Raw genomic sequence first — 15,763 nt, 5'->3', positions numbered from 1 at the left:
CCTCCTTCTTCAAGTGCAACCCAGCAGACTGCTTAGCTCCAGAGAAATGCAATTCTTCCAATTCTTGCTCGCTCTTTCCTCTTTCGAAGGATTTTTGAAGAGTGTCACATACAGTTCATGCTCTGCTGATAGTCTGCACTGAAAAAAGGAAACTTGGTAAGGTGCAGTATAAGTGTATGTATTTCTGATCTCTGACAGGTTTACATCAAAGTGACTTCAATAGAATATTTGAAATGAACTTGTATCAAAGATATTAATGTTGTTTCTCTAAAACAAAGCAGACTTCGCGGCTGAGAGAGAACTGGGAAGCTGACGGCTCAAGCGTGATCGTGACAGGTTGGCGTAAGGTGAAGTCTATAGTCCACTGATGTTTGCGAATGGAATCTCTGCATTACCGTGCAAAAGTCAACGTTAGATTTGTTGTCTTAGCAATGCTATGGTATAAGTATTTCTCAATCACTTTATTGGAACACTTCCAAAAGACGGGAGTCATGTATGCAGTTTTCAAAACAATATTTTCAAAAGATAAAAAAACAGCTTCTACATGTTGTATATCGCGTATATAACAACTCTGGCTCTATTAAAACTGTATTGGAACCATAAATAATATTATTGGTAAAAAATAAACATGTCCAACTATTTCATGTTTGAAAATAGTATTCAACAATTGTCTGCTATAGATTTAATCCAGACATGTATGGGTTAAACGTATTGACAGCTTGATCAGCTATAAGACCAACATTCAGTCACCTCATTCAATCCAAATGTCAATAATCACAGAAGTAAGACATAAAAACATCACATCTGCTGCTGCCCTAAGACTTTTGAAGAGTACTGTATTAGAGAGTATGAGAGTATTATTTACTGCTATTTTCAAAACATTGCACTCCCTCTCTCTTCTCTGCTGCTGTGATTATCATCTTGTATCCTGCTGTTTTTCTGCTGAGCAAAGATGCTGCATGGAGCACCTCACAGCTGAGAGAAGGAAATACTCCTGAGGAGATGAGAATCCTATCCTGCAGAGCTCAAGAGCTGGGAAGCTTGTTGTTGCTGAGTGTAGGATTTAAAAGCACACCAGTGAAACCTATTGCTGTCCTTGGTGCTGAAATGGACGCCTTTATTTTGATTTGCTCTGTGATTGACCAGTCTGTTTCTTTGCAGAAACCATGCTCCCACACCAAAGACAGAAGATGCTCTTGGAAGAGCTGGGTCTTCAAGAGCTTCTTGAAGATAGACAGGGACGCCCCTGTTCTGGTAGCACGAGGTAGGTCATTCCACCAGCGTGGAACGAAGCACGAAAAGGTTAATGGACTTTATTTAGTAGTTATGACTCTTCTATCTCTGTGTGGCAATGCAAACAATGACTGTCATGATGACCAGATGATCTTGACTGAAGAGCTTGTCCACAGCTGGAGGACTGAAAGAGCAGAGACCTGTTCATCTGGACTAAAGCATTGTCCTGTCTCTTCAAGGCAGTGGTTTTTGTGGTATCGTGTTTCAGTGTCGACTCCAAAGCTCCAAAGATTGCCAATCTTTCAAAGATCAGTAGCTCAGCTGCTGGCCAGACAGTGGAGGAGCAGTATCTTCTATGGTGAGTACAGAATATGGTTGAATCCATTTCTTTTTTTCTTTTTCTTTTTGGGATATGATATAATTTATGGACTAAGTAATTTAGCTACTGCTGTATTTGATTCAGTAACACATGTGACTGTGATCAACACATAAATGAAACCATGAAATAGTTTGTGTCTGTAGGTACTTTACAGATTTTTTAAGTCAGTGGATAGAAGTTGGTGGAGTTAAGCTCACAGAGAAGTGGACATATGTAATTGAGTAACTATTGTGAGGCATGTTCACTTTATTCTCTGCTTTATGCACCTGTTCTCCATATTAATACAGGTTACATTTTGATAGGCAACTGCAATCCTTGTTGAAAATAAATAGTAGAAATTGAAAATGTAGCACTACAAAAGATTCCATGTGACACCAGTAAGTTGTAATAATACTCTCCCCGTAGGTGTCATGTCCTAGGAATAGCAACTATAAGCAGTGTGGACCTGGGGTGGAGTGGCTCAGTGGTTAAGACCAGTACCCTGTGTGCGAAAGACATTATGGTCGCAAGTTCGATTCCACCCCTGGCTGATTGTACTCAATTCCATTGTAAGTCGCTTTGGATAAAAGCGTCTGCTAGATAACATGTAATGTAACATGTAATGTAAAATGTAATGGACCTCGGTGTCCCACTGTGTGTGTGTGTGTGTGTGTGCTATGCTGTCCTCTTCTGCGAACCATGGAGGTTGTGAGGAGTACTGCCAGTGTGTCCTTGGTGTCTGTTCTACTCTGAGAGTAGTTTCTGTTTCCCAAATGTGCAACTGTAACAAAGGAAAAGTGTGACCTGCAATTCTCTTAACACACACGGATGAGAGACTCTCCGTGCTGGTGCTGGTGCCACACTTGAACCACTAGAGGTCCAGAAAACTCACACGAAGCACACGCACTGTAAATCAAGACAGTGAAGCGCGCTCGTTGTCTTTGGATTAGCGCTGTCATCTGTTTTTTCCCTCTGACCTCTCAACTCTTGTTGTGAAATATTTGCATGATGTACAGTCCTGGTATTTTGTTTAAAGTAAAATACTTTAGTATTAAACTATATTATCAAAGGCAAAGCCTGAGTTAAATATAGCAGTAGTTTCCTGCGTGAACAATAAAGTGACTGAGACATAGACTCTAGCACAGCACAAAGTTTTGAATCAAAACAAGAGTAAAGAGTTTTTAGTAAACAAGAAGAAAAAGAAGATGAACTTCATTTTGTGTCATTAATTAGCATTAAAGCAGAGCTGAGTTATCTTACAGTTTCATGTCTGTGTGTGTGATGAGGCCAGTGCGCTGTGGTTCGGCCTGTGTGGATTATCAGTCACCATACAAGACGGAATGGCGACAATGGCCATTGTCATGTCTCACAGGTGAATGGACAGTTTGTGTCCCTCCCTTTGTCTCTGAGGGTGTCCCTTCCTATCTTGTGGAGATGGAGATTGGTGTTACCCTGGTGACAGTCAAAGTTTGTCATTGGTACTCATTGGGCAAATTGTGTGGTCTCTGCGGAAACCTTAATGATCTCCACTTACATAGTTCAGCCAAGTCATGGGTTTTTATTCCTGAATGGTTACGTCTCCTCACAGCAACAGTATCTGCAAGCAGTCACTAATTATTGTACATATTTAAAAATGAAATCACTAATGTAATATATTTAGCTTCACTGGAAAACTTGACCCTTTAAATCTTGTTTTTTGTCTCTTTAAAGGTAGGGCGGGAGATCATTTCCTGGAGCATGTTTTACTGTATTGCTTAAAATCCTCTTCACACCCCAATTAATTAATGCTTTGTCACAAAAGTGAAAAATGTCAGTCACCTGTGGAACGGACAGGTCTGTAAAAACAACATCCAATCATATTAAACGGCCCGAACAAATGAATTGGATCGCGATGCATCAATCAAACTGCCATCTGCCCCCTCCCCGTACCCCTCTTTGTGCACTACTCGCGCATGCATAGAAAACAACGCCAGAGTTTATGCTATCTTTCTAAATCCAACGAGACAGTTGCAGCAACGTTATGGCACAAAAAGTGCCAACAACAGGTGTCGGTCGCAAACGGAAGACGGTTTTTGGGAACGCTGCGGCCAAGAAAAAGGCTGATGCAGGGCGATCCAAGGCCAGAGTGAACATCGATGGTGGCTCTGCTTCTACTGGACCGGTAAGTTAACGTTATGTCTTTGTGAACTTTTTAGGGTATTTGTTGTTTTTCATCATCACGTTGTCATTCGAACAAGTATCCAACAAAAAGGTCGTTTCTGTTTAATGTGGATTATGATCCAACAGAAGATTAGGGCACGGCTTCATTTAAACCCACAACATGGGTTTACAGTAACTAGAGGCTTGCTTAACATGACTATGAGTAAATGCCAATTCAATATTTGAGTTTGATAAGTACTTAAGATGCTTTGTCAACATATTGGATTAAAGAACCGTCAAAGCAGTCGTGGTTGGTACTGGACCACACCTATGTCAACCTACAGCAGGACCTACATGTCATTACCAGGTTCTGCCTTAATTTGTTTTAGAGGAATGTTTTTTTTTTTTATAAACTGATAGGATTTCCTCAGCTTCACGGTATTTGATTGGCTTAGTTTTTGTCCATTAGAACATAAAAAAGGATGTCACGAAAAACATTCGTCATGCTCTCAGAAGATTCACTTGGTCTTTCTGGTCAAAGGGTTGCATTTATACAACTCAAATAAAATCGGATTTTTTTATTTTGTCTTTCAGCCATGGGTACTCTGCTGCTGCTTTGTGCTTTGGGAGCTTTACTCAGCTGTAAGTATATGTTATATATATTTTGTCATATGCCTATTTTTTTCTTTTTTTGTCACACTGTGCAAGGTGTGCTTTAAGTTTAGGCATTTAAATATATTTCTTCAAACCTAGTGAAATCCCCATCAGGAGATAAAGCCAAGTTATTGCTGAATTTGAGGAAATTAATCCAAGTCGTTAAACAGGTTAAGAATTTGAGAGTGCGGCACAAACTAGATAGACATGTGTTTTTGTTAGGGATTTATTTTCACCTGCTATTAAATTTAAACTATTATAATGAATTGCAGACACAGGGATGTAATCCAAATCCCCTAGGCCCTGACTGAGTTATTTTCACAGATATTATATTTCAATTATGCAATTATATTGTCTGCAAAAGTGACTTATTGAGTGCTTCTGAGAGTATTTTCCTCAGTCTAAAGCTCTTTTAATGGAGATTGAAAGAAAGCTTCTTTTTTACAGTCAGTCATTCAAGCCTGCTTTTGACTTGAATTAAGCCATTTTTCAGTTGCTTTCTCTTTAGTGTCATATTGTTTTGTTGCACTGCTCCTATAATCAAATATGTCTCCAGCCAAGGTTGTTTCGCTCGTCTGACTCCTTCCGTTGCCTTGGCTTAACTTGGCACATAATCCATTTCCTAGTTTTTTGGCATATTGTCTTCTTCGATGTGAAACACCGTTTTGTTCCTGACTGCTTTGCTTAAGGAGAACTCTTTTTGTTGACATGTGTTTTTCTGTCTCTTTGCTTCCATCTGTCAGGTCCATCGTCCACTGAATTCGTAGGCAGGGAGTTTGTCCTGTCATTCATGCAGAATTGGATTAAAGATTATGAAACCCCGAGCCATCGGCTCTATATCACTGCTGTTGAGGCCAATACTAAAGTGACAGTGTCTGTGCCGCCCTTAAAATTCAGGCAAGAAGAAACTCTCAATGCTGGAGAAGGGGTCACTGTATCTCTCCCTGCCCAAGTTGAGATGTACGGCTCCGTGAAGTCTCCCAACTCAGTGCGCATTGAAGCCTCAGCACTTGTGGCTGTGACTTCTTTCAACTACAAGTTATACACAGCTGACACCTCTTTGGTGTATCCCACCACTGAATGGGGTAATGAATATTTCATCTTCACCCCTGGTCAACCCACCTGTGGCACCTTTAAAGAGTTCTCTGTGACAAATGGAAAACAGAGAAACAGAATTGAAATTTTAACACAAGGGCGCATCGTGTTCCAGCATCATGTCTATAAGAAGGGCGCTCAAATGGTAATAGATCTCCAGCCATATGAGAGTATCCAGCTCCAGAGCACGGATGACCTCTCTGGCAGCAGGGTTTCCTCCCAGTACCCTGTTGCTGTTTTCACAGGTCACAGTTGCACCTGGCGATTCTCAAGATGTGACCATGTTAACGAGCAACTACTGCCTGTCAGCAGCTGGGGATCCAGCTTCATTGTCCCTCCCCTGACACTCCAGGACAAATATGATAGTGTTATTATCCAGGCTTCCCAGGCCACCCAGGTTACTGTCCGAAATGGCAACACTGAACAGGTGATTAAAATGATCAGTGGGCAGACAGTGACAATCAAGTCCCAAAAAAAGAAGACAGTGTTCATTCAGGCTGATCAAGGCATTCAGGTCCTCATGTTCTTCAATGGCAAATCGTTCGGGTTGCTCAAATACTATGACCCTTTCTTGATGACCATCCTGTCCACAGACCGTTTTTGCACCTCTTACTCGCTAGAGGCTTTCAAAGGGTTTGACAATCAAGCCCTGGTTGTGGCGCGGACTAGTGCATTGGGAAAGCTGCGTATCGATGGTAGAAGTTTGCCTCGTAATGTCAAGTGGGAAACGGTTGCAGGGACAGATTTCTCATGGACCCAGATTTCTCATAGTGGTAGACAAGCTGTGTACAGCTCCGACTCCCGCTTTGCTCTTTACAGCATAGCATTCAAGAACAGGAACAGTTATGGTGCTCCGGCACAATGTTTACAGCCAGGTAAGAAACACACACTACACTTGTTGATTGTAAAAATTATAATAAACTCTATGTGACTTGACTTGATATTTATCTATTTTGTTGTATTTTTAGTGAGAAGCGCTTTGCCCGGCACCTGCTGGGCTAAGGGAGATCCTCACTACCATACCTTTGACGGTCGACACTTTCACTTCATGGGTACCTGCACTTATGGTTTTGCCAAAAACTGTGGAAAGAATGATTCCCCAGCCTTTGAGGTCCTTGCCCAGAATGAGAATAGGGGAAGCCTCAGGGTGTCTTATGTCGCCCTGGTCACAGTGAAGGTGTATGACGTGTCCATCACAGTAGCTCGGTCTGAGACAGGTCGTGTGAGGGTAAGATTTTTCTTTTCCTCTTTTCCAAAATGAATATTGTTTTATTAATGTAATTATTTTTCTTTTCTTTTTCTCTTCTACTGTATTTCTTTGCATGGAGCATTAAACTGCATCCTTGATCATTTATTGATTTCATACCTTTATGATGTATTTTCTGTTTTCCTTTGTGAAGATTGACAACATCGTGTGGAATTTGCCTGTAACCTTGAACAACAACAAACTTGTTATGAGTCACAGTGGTCGCTTTGTGCTCATTGAGACTGACTTTGGCCTGACTGTGCGTTATGACTGGAACCACCAGCTCATTGTCACTCTGTCCAGCAGTTTCGCTGGTAAGACCTGTGGTCTCTGTGGCAATTTCAATGGCAACCCCAATGATGATTTCACCACACCCTCTGGCACACAGGCACGTGGGGCTGTGGCCTTTGGTCGCAGCTGGAAGGTGCCGGGGCTGGTGAAAGACGCTCTGTGCAGCGATGACTGTGTGGGTGGGTGTGAAAAGTGTGAAGACAAGTTGATGAAGGAGTGGGAGGGGAACTCGTTCTGTGGGCTTATCACACTTGTAGTAAATGGGCCATTTAGCAAATGCCATTCCATCATTGACCCACATACATACCTGGAGAACTGCAAATATGACGTTTGCATGGGCGGTGGCAATCATCTTTTCCTTTGTCAGGCATTGGAGGCATATGCTGATGCCTGCCAGGGTGCGGGGATTCAGGTTCAAGACTGGAGAAGAGTGTCAGAATGCCGTAAGTAAAAAATAAATCATAAAATTAGCACATTTCTATCTTGATTGTTGATAAGATCATTGATCACACAATATTCTTCTTTACACCCCTAAAGCTGCCAAATGTCCAGCCAACAGTCACTATGAGCTCTGTGGCAATGCCTGTCCTGTCACCTGTTCTGATCCTAATGCTCCCTCCAAATGCAAACGCCCATGTTTGGAGACCTGCACCTGCAATGCAGGCTTTGTTTTGAGTGGAGGTCAGTGTGTACCTGCTGACCAGTGTGGCTGCACCTATGAAGGACGATATGTCCCTGCTGGGGAGTCCTTCTGGGCTGATCAGGGCTGCCGGAGCTGGTGTAAATGCCTCCCTGGAAAAAGACAAGTAGACTGCCAGAATAAAGGCTGTGGGGCAGGGACACTGTGCCAGGTGGTTGATGGCATAAGAACATGTGAATCAGTCTCATACAGCACATGCAAGGCCTCAGGAGACCCACACTACACAACCTTTGACAAGAAGAGGTTTGACTACCAGGGCACATGCATGTACCAACTTGTTGCACTCTGCTCCAAGAGACCAGAGTTGGTGCCCTTTGAAGTATTTGTGGAGGATGATCACCGTGGCAGCAAAGTAGTTTCCTACACCAAGTTAGTAGAGATCAAGGTGTATTCCCTCAGCATTGTTATTACGAGGACACACGTGGACCAGATCATGGTAGGAACTGCACAGGATTTAATTTGTAACTGTTTGAGTCAATTGGTGATAGTTCTCTCTGTTTATAAATGGCATAATATGTTCTCCTCCAGGTGAATACAGAGATGGTCAAACTGCCCATCAACCTGGCAGGAGGGCAGATATCTGCATTTAAGAAGGGCCCCAATGCTGTTGTCACCACAAACTTTGGCCTCCAAGTCTCCTTCGACCAGAAGAGTGTTGTGGTTGTGACATTGCCAAGCAACTACATGGGAGCCGTTTGCGGCCTCTGTGGCAACTACAACGGCAAATCGCAAGATGACCTGATTCCAAAGAATGGTGACAAAGTTGTTGCACCAGAAGCTTTCGGTCACAGTTGGCATGTGGTTGGGCGCCCAGGCTGTGACAAAATGTGAACGCACCGCTTCAGGGACTGGTGAGATGACCATTGTTTCCCAGAGTTTTGAGAGAGCCAATCACCAGCCAGGTCTTAAAATGAATAGTCTTCGTCAGAGAACCCCATCCCATATTCTTCACTTCTATACAGGCTTGATCTCTTGCCCTGCACATGTGTTGCTGAAACTCTATCTTTGTTAAAATGTAGTTGTTGTGGTGGTAGGATCAGAACATAAGGGAAGACGAGGGTACCCTGTACACCTTTTCACACATTTAGATGTTTTTTTGTTTTACTCACAGCCACTTGTTAGTTAAGTTAGACTAGAGTTTTGTTTCATTGTTTCTATGGGTCTTTAAAACGTGTCACTTGTCAGGCCCACCCACACATTCAAGGAACCTGTGTTCATTTACTTTAATTCTACATCAAATCATACATTCATCCATTATGTGTTGATTGTTGCGCGTGTGTGTGTGTGTCCTTATTTAATTTTAGTTTGAAAGGGGATGTAACACAAATCGGGGATGATCGCGGAATCTTTTTTTTTTGAGCCAATGCAATCACTAGTTATGATTCTAAGATAGGATTGTGAGCGTATGTTGCATATGGAGACAAACTGGCTGTCCCAGTTTTGACAAAGTTGATTCATATCATAATGATGACTTGTTATGTATTGTATTGACACACTTGTGAATATGTATGTGTTCAAAGGGACATTAAAGGTGCAATTGTGGAACATCTGATTTAGTAGAAGGTTCTTGTAAATCCTGCTGATGAGTAGCAGCAGCCTGCACAAGCCACACCTCAGCAAGAGGTTACTAACCATGAGGTGCCTCCTGTTATTTCACCATATTTTGTGCCCAGGGTTTAGTGTTGTACTGTAAAAACGTATGACCTCAAGTTACAATACACACATTTGAAATAAAGGCTGAAAAGGAAATCAGGTTAAAGGAGCTTGAGGTAGAGGCCTTGAGTGAGCCTCGCTCTGATGTCAGTAAAATCTTGCCCTGTACCAGCTTTTAGGGAGTTGGAGGTTGACTCAAGGCATTTGATGACTGCTAAAGCACTAGACTGGCCTAAGAGAGCCAGGGTTGTGCTATTCAAGTGTAACTGTAGGTCACACTAAACAAGCAGTAGACAACCTGTAGAAGTAGTTTTTATTATTTTCTGAACATGCTAGTACTTTTAAAACTGCATTATGTCTTTCCAACATTGTTCTAATAAAGTGATTGAGAAAGAATGATGCTGTACGGTCATTACAGCATTGCTAAAAGTGTCAGTCAGTTTGCACAGTACTGTAAGCTTATGGGAAAGGCACAAGAGGTCGTGTCATCTCTTTTCTTTGAAGATAAGTAGTGTGGTGCCCAAAGTAAGGGGCATGATCATTTTATGGTACGTTTCTCTGAAGTGTCCCCAAAGCTGCAAATGTGGATGGATGATTGTTGATGTTACGTGCTTTCATTGTGATGTGTAAGAATTCTCCATGGGTAGAATGAGGGAAAGTTTATCAGAAAGTGTTGTAATGTTGCCGGCCCGGAATATCGTCTGCTTTGGCTGTTTCCATACTCCAGTCCATACTTTCAAGTCAGCTTGAAGCCATTGGTGCCGTCAGAAGCTTTTCCAGCCAACATTGTGGTGACATCTGGAGCTCTATGAGGTCAGTCATTTTGATTCTCGACCACATGCTCATTATTAATACTTACAGTTGCTTTGCCAGGAAAACGTTTTACTTCCTGTTTTTGAATGACCAGGAAGTAACTCGATTATTTAAGGGCAGCTGTCTTGACCATTGCGTTTGTGATGTGTGTTGTACAAATGTGTTTTTGTCGTCTTCTCACCCAAACAAATTGTCAGTGTCACGCCCTGAGAGACTTGATCATGGCTACCCTCTAAGGCACCACTCTCACCTACACATGATGTTTCCAAATGTAAACACTGTCAAAAGGAAGGTCATGTTATTAAAGAGTGATAAGCATAAACAGTCCACACCCAGCACGTCACAGCCTAAAAGCATGATACTCTTTTTGAAACAGCTCTTATTTATTTCCGAATGCTTTGTTTCATGATCTAAATGTTTGGAAGACTCGGGAGGTTCTCAGTCCACAATTTGTTACCATTTTTATGTGAGTCGTCATGCCAACCAAGTGCGGTCGCACAGGGTGTGGAAATGAGTGTGGTACAAGCCATGTGTTGCCTTCAGTCACCTCGAGTCAGCCCACTTGTCACTAGCTGGGGATAGGATGGCAGCTGCCCCAGAGGAAGTGGACGACCTTGCTTTGAACGCCGAGTCGTGACACACCAAAACGTGTTTCCAGCTTGTGTTCTTATAAGAGCTCAGTTAAAGAAATACAGTCTAGACTTGTCTGAACTTTCTTTGAACACTGAGTTGGACACACCAAAAAAAATATCCAGGGCCTTTCCACCTCGTGCGGTTATAAGAGCTCAGTTGAATAAACATAATCGAGACTTAAAGAGTGTAATCAGTACGTGCAGGCATTTTCTAATACAATAATGTGTTGAGCAAAACTTTCTACACACAACCCAGAGCACAATGATGACACCTACTGACCAATGTGGTGTCCTGCATACATTTAAAAAATGGCTCCTCCACACTGGCCCCCTTGTATGTGCAGTCTTAATTGTTGTCCCTGATAGATTTATATTCAGGTACAGTATCAAAGCTTGGAACAGTCTTTTCTTTTAGAGCTGAAGAAAGTTGATGTAATATGCTGCTGACATGATGTTGGCTTGTACTCATTTGTCTCTTTGTTTTTCTTTCCACAAAACAGGCCAGAAATGTTCCTGTAAGAGGTCACGGTGAGCTGAGCTGAAGTTACATTTTCTGTGTAATTCTGATCATTATTATTGTTAGTAGAACTACTACTAGTAGTATTAAGTTTATTATAATTTTAAATATCTGTGAATGTGCTCCCTGCAGGAGGAAGCTGAGGACTTCTCTTTCACCTCCTCTAGTGATGCCACTAGATGGCAGCAAATACCACAAGGACAGCTGAGGACAATCTTTCTTTGAACACATGAAGCTTTCATTTCATAATTTTTTTACAAATGTTACAATACTATACCATATACACTATGAAACTTTTTTATTATTTTTTTGTATCATCAATAAGTGTTACTAGATAGTGTAGCAACTTTGTTGTAGACTAGCAATAGTGTGATTATCTTTTGTATTTTTGTGTGAAAATCCTTTTTTTGAATACATCACTGTGTGTTTGTCCCTGCCATTACAAGTGAAAACAGCCTTGTACTATGCTGCACTCCTGCACCTGCTGACACTGCAGAAGGTTCAGTTACACATGCAGTGGTAACTACCAGCAGTGAGAGTGTGAATGATTTATGCTGCATTGTGCAGCTGTTGGAGGAAAGAAATATGCACATTACACTCGATTTTTACGGATCTCCTCTCTCCTCGTACAGTGCTGTTCAGCGTCACATCTTCTTGCCGTAGTGAGCTCGGCCGATTTTGTCGGTGAAGAAGCTGCAAATGCAGGCTTTAATTTTCTCTCTGCAGCTGCAGGAGGAGGCTGACTGCACTGCATTGCATTGCACTGCATTGCACTGCACTGCACTGCACGGTACTGCACTGCACTGCACACAGTAGATACACACTGGTGTATTTTCAGCATGCACAATCACGTTTCTGTGAAAATACAAATGTCCAGAACTTTAAGCAAGAAACTCCAATAACAATGTGCAGACAGATTAGAGGAACCCTATCACCTTATACTTTCACAGAGACCACACAAGATACTTGGTAAATCACAAATGATCCTCCAATTGTCTTATCTATTTTGAAGTCGACTGTTTTTATTTTTATTTTTTTGTTCTTATGCTACTCATTTATTTGCACTTTATTAACTAACGTGGCAAAATTCTCTCTCGTCCACACCCTTTCAGGTTTGTCTTTGTGAAGAGTGCTCACTGACCACACCTCCCCCCCCCCCCATGGCTGCACCATTGTGCATGCATTGTTATTTTATTGTGGCCACCAGAGGGCCCCTGCTAAATGTACACTGAAGATTAACTGAGCAGACTGTATACTGTACCGGCTGTCCTGATCACAGACCTCCTTCTTCAACTGCAACCCAGCAGCCTGTTTAGCTCCAGAGAGACGCAGTTCCTCCACATCTCTGCCGGTGCAGCCATGTCCACCACAGGTTTGTTTGCTCTTTACTCTTTTTGAAGAGTGCAACATACAGTTTGTCTAACTTGCCAAATGCTCTGCAGATTACAATAACTCATTCTTTGAAAACTCGTCTTTATGTAGTTACTGCACTGTGGTTGCTGATCTCTGTATACGTTTTAAACCAGTGAATTAAATAAAGTATCCCTCGAAATGAACTCATATAATATCAAAGATGTTAATGTTAAATACAAAGCAGACTTTGTGGCAGAGAGAAAACTGGGAAACTGCCAGCACAATCATATGGGAATGACGGTTCAGTTATTGATTGATGGACTGAGACTATGTGATAGATTGGCACAAGCTGCAATCTACAGCCCACTGATGCTTGCACATTTTCAGTCAGTCTTTTGTTTCTCTTACTACTCCAGTTCTCTTCTTTGCCGCTGTGATAATTACCTTGTGTCCTGCTGGCTTGTAACCCACTTTTCGTGGTGCATCCTTTTCTGCTGAGCAAAGATGCTGCATCGAGCAGCTCACAGTTGAGGGACAGAAAAACTCCTGAGGAGACGAGGAGCCAATCCTGCAGAGCTCGAGAGCTGTGAAGCTTATTGCTGCTGAGCGCAGGATTTAAAAACACACCCGTGAAGCCTTTTGCTGTCCTTTTGTGCTGAAATGAACTGTAACTTTGTTTGCATTTGCTGTGTGACTGATCTGTCTGTTTCTTTGCAGAAACAATGTTCACAGACAGAAGTGATTTTGATTACGGTAAGATTTACACTGTGTACATATCTTTTCACTGTGGTCCATGATAAACTCCAGAGTAGCTGTGTGGTGAAGCCCTGTACGGTTTTGTCCCTTATAGATTATGAGACATTGCGGACCACAGGGGTTGTCCTTGCTATTATCATGTTTGTCTCTGGCATTTTAATAGCCTTGAGTAAGTGCAGACTTCATTTTATTGTATCTATAAAAACAAAAAAAACTGAGTCTTGATCAATACATAAACATAAAGTTTATGTTTCTGACTAATCCATCGTTCCTCAAACAGGTAAAAAATTCACAAAATGTGTAAAATCCTCATCCAAGTAAGATTTGTTCAAGACTTGTGGATGACACGCCTGTGCATGCTGTATGACTTTGACTTAACCTGGGATACCCAACCAGTCTGCTGGAAAAAAATATCTATTGTCAACGTTGTTTCTTGACTAAAACTGAGATTTCTACAGCTTTGCCCTGGAAGCCTCTTCTCTTATTGCTCTTTCCCTGCTCTGAAAACACAAGCCCAAACGACCAGCACATCAGAGTTCACAGCAAACCTTCCGTGACAAATCACATGTGGGCAGAGCTTTGATATTCTCTGTATCTCGGTGCTTGTTCTTGAAAGGCATTGTTTTATTTTTTCAATGACACACTCGGTATGTGTTGGTTGTGAGTGGGCAGTGTGTATTCAGCTTATCGCATGCTGCTTGTTTGACAAGAAAGACAACAGCTGCTGTTTGAAATGGACAGAAAAAAAAACCCTGCATTGTCATTTCTTTTCACTTTTCATTCATGAGCTCTGTAGTTATTTCCCAGTTAACCCTGTGGCTACAACTGTGTATGGCTCCTGATATCCTGGACACAATTGATTAAATGCACCCTGAGTGGACGTTGTGGCCACAGTCTTTTAAAATGCACAACCAGTCCTGCACAACCAGTCAATTCACATTTGATTCATCAAAAATGAGATGAATATTCACTCATTCTCTTCCTCATATCTGTTTGCAGGTCCAGCTCATCCGCTACTGAAATTCCAAAGAAAGAGGGTCAGTTCACATGACTGGAAACAATAATGACGGCTCATCACGTGCTGAAAATACAACCGTGTTTCTTTTTCTCTTGCAGTTCCTCCTCAAACTGTGTAGGAAACCGGGAACCATAGTGTCATGTGAATCATCGTGGGAACCATGCCAGCAAATGCACAGTCGCTCATACGCACACTGCTTACTAATGGTCATTCCTCTTATATATACCTCTGTCAGCTGGATGATCAATAAACAGGGTTTTCCAATGTATCTTAACCTGGTTTGATTTCCTTCTGAATTCTGCAGAAAGTCTTTCGTTTGCTCGGTGCTGTGTGATTTCTGGGACTAAAGTCTTCATTCAGTCAAAGTAAACAAAATGAAAATGTTTGCATAAAACATTCAACAAACCACAAAACGAATGTAACCTCCCCTCTTTAAAATTACATATATATATATACTGTACATACATACATAGTATATGTATGTACATATATATATACATATATACTGTACATACATATATATAGTATATGTATGTGTATGTGTATATATATAATAAGAAATAGCATAATTAATAAGTATTAATTATACTTTTAATTGTATTAATAAATTAATAAAACTAATTAATATAATAATCCAAATACAGTAATGTGTAAGAAAATGTTAAGATGCTTGATTCTTGATTAAAATAATATAAAGATGTAATATATTTTAAAAGTGCTTTGAAAAAAAATATGACTAAAATGTACGTGAAAGTTTTTGCTTTATATTATCAGCATTTTGAAGTTGACAGTTGTAGAATGCATTCTAAAGTGGGACTCGTGTGGCTTGGAATCACTAAGATAAAATGAGAAAATGTAAATACTGCTGTGGCTCCTCACTATGGGTCCATATGATTAAGTGAGTGTAAATAACTGTGGTATAGACACAGCTCTGTAGTGGGCTGTGGCGTAGTTTCCATCCTGCTCATTTCTCTCGCGGTGTGTAAAACGGGGCATTTAAAAACAGTGCACTCAACATCAAAACAATCAGGCGGGACTTCAAAAGACAGTGTTGTTGTACTTTTATTCATGACTCACGGCTGGAATGTAAAGGTTGACGATTTGTCACCGCACTTACTCTGATGTCATTCTTCATTTGGTTTCCAATACATCATAGTTTTACACAGTCAAGTTTCTCCTTGTTTTTCCCCATAAAGAAAACCATACCAGAGGTTACTCACACATGACGGGAGAACATTCAATTATGATTGATTGTTGTCATTTTCAACATAAGCACACATGCTGACTGAAAATCAAAACCATCAC

General features: G+C 41.3%; 1 protein-coding gene across 1 annotated transcript; it reads left to right on the top strand.

Annotated features, from left to right (window-relative positions):
- Positions 1-4,259: 4,259 nt before the first annotated feature.
- Positions 4,260-9,268, top strand: LOC131471523 (IgGFc-binding protein-like). Its single transcript, XM_058648118.1, has 6 exons — positions 4,260-4,372; positions 5,128-6,354; positions 6,448-6,707; positions 6,880-7,459; positions 7,554-8,152; positions 8,245-9,268. Exons 1-6 carry the CDS (start codon positions 4,327-4,329, stop codon positions 8,545-8,547), a joined length of 3,015 nt encoding a protein of 1,004 aa, XP_058504101.1. The 5' UTR covers positions 4,260-4,326; the 3' UTR covers positions 8,548-9,268.
- The last annotated feature ends 6,495 nt before the right edge of the window (positions 9,269-15,763 follow it).

This window comes from Solea solea, chromosome 13, assembly GCF_958295425.1.
Source record: "Solea solea chromosome 13, fSolSol10.1, whole genome shotgun sequence".
Classification (NCBI taxonomy): Eukaryota; Metazoa; Chordata; class Actinopteri; order Pleuronectiformes; family Soleidae; genus Solea; species Solea solea.
Note: the sequence above shows the minus strand (reverse complement) of the source record. Positions and strands in the feature narration are given on the sequence as shown.

Coding starts and splice junctions, on each gene's coding strand:
- LOC131471523 (XM_058648118.1), top strand. CDS start 4,327: ATGGGTACTCTGCTGCTGCTTTGTGCTTTGGGAGCTTTACTCAGCT. Junction 6,708..6,879: donor CTGAGACAGGTCGTGTGAGG/GTAAGATTTTTC, acceptor TCCTTTGTGAAG/ATTGACAACATCGTGTGGAA. Junction 7,460..7,553: donor GAGAAGAGTGTCAGAATGCC/GTAAGTAAAAAA, acceptor ACACCCCTAAAG/CTGCCAAATGTCCAGCCAAC.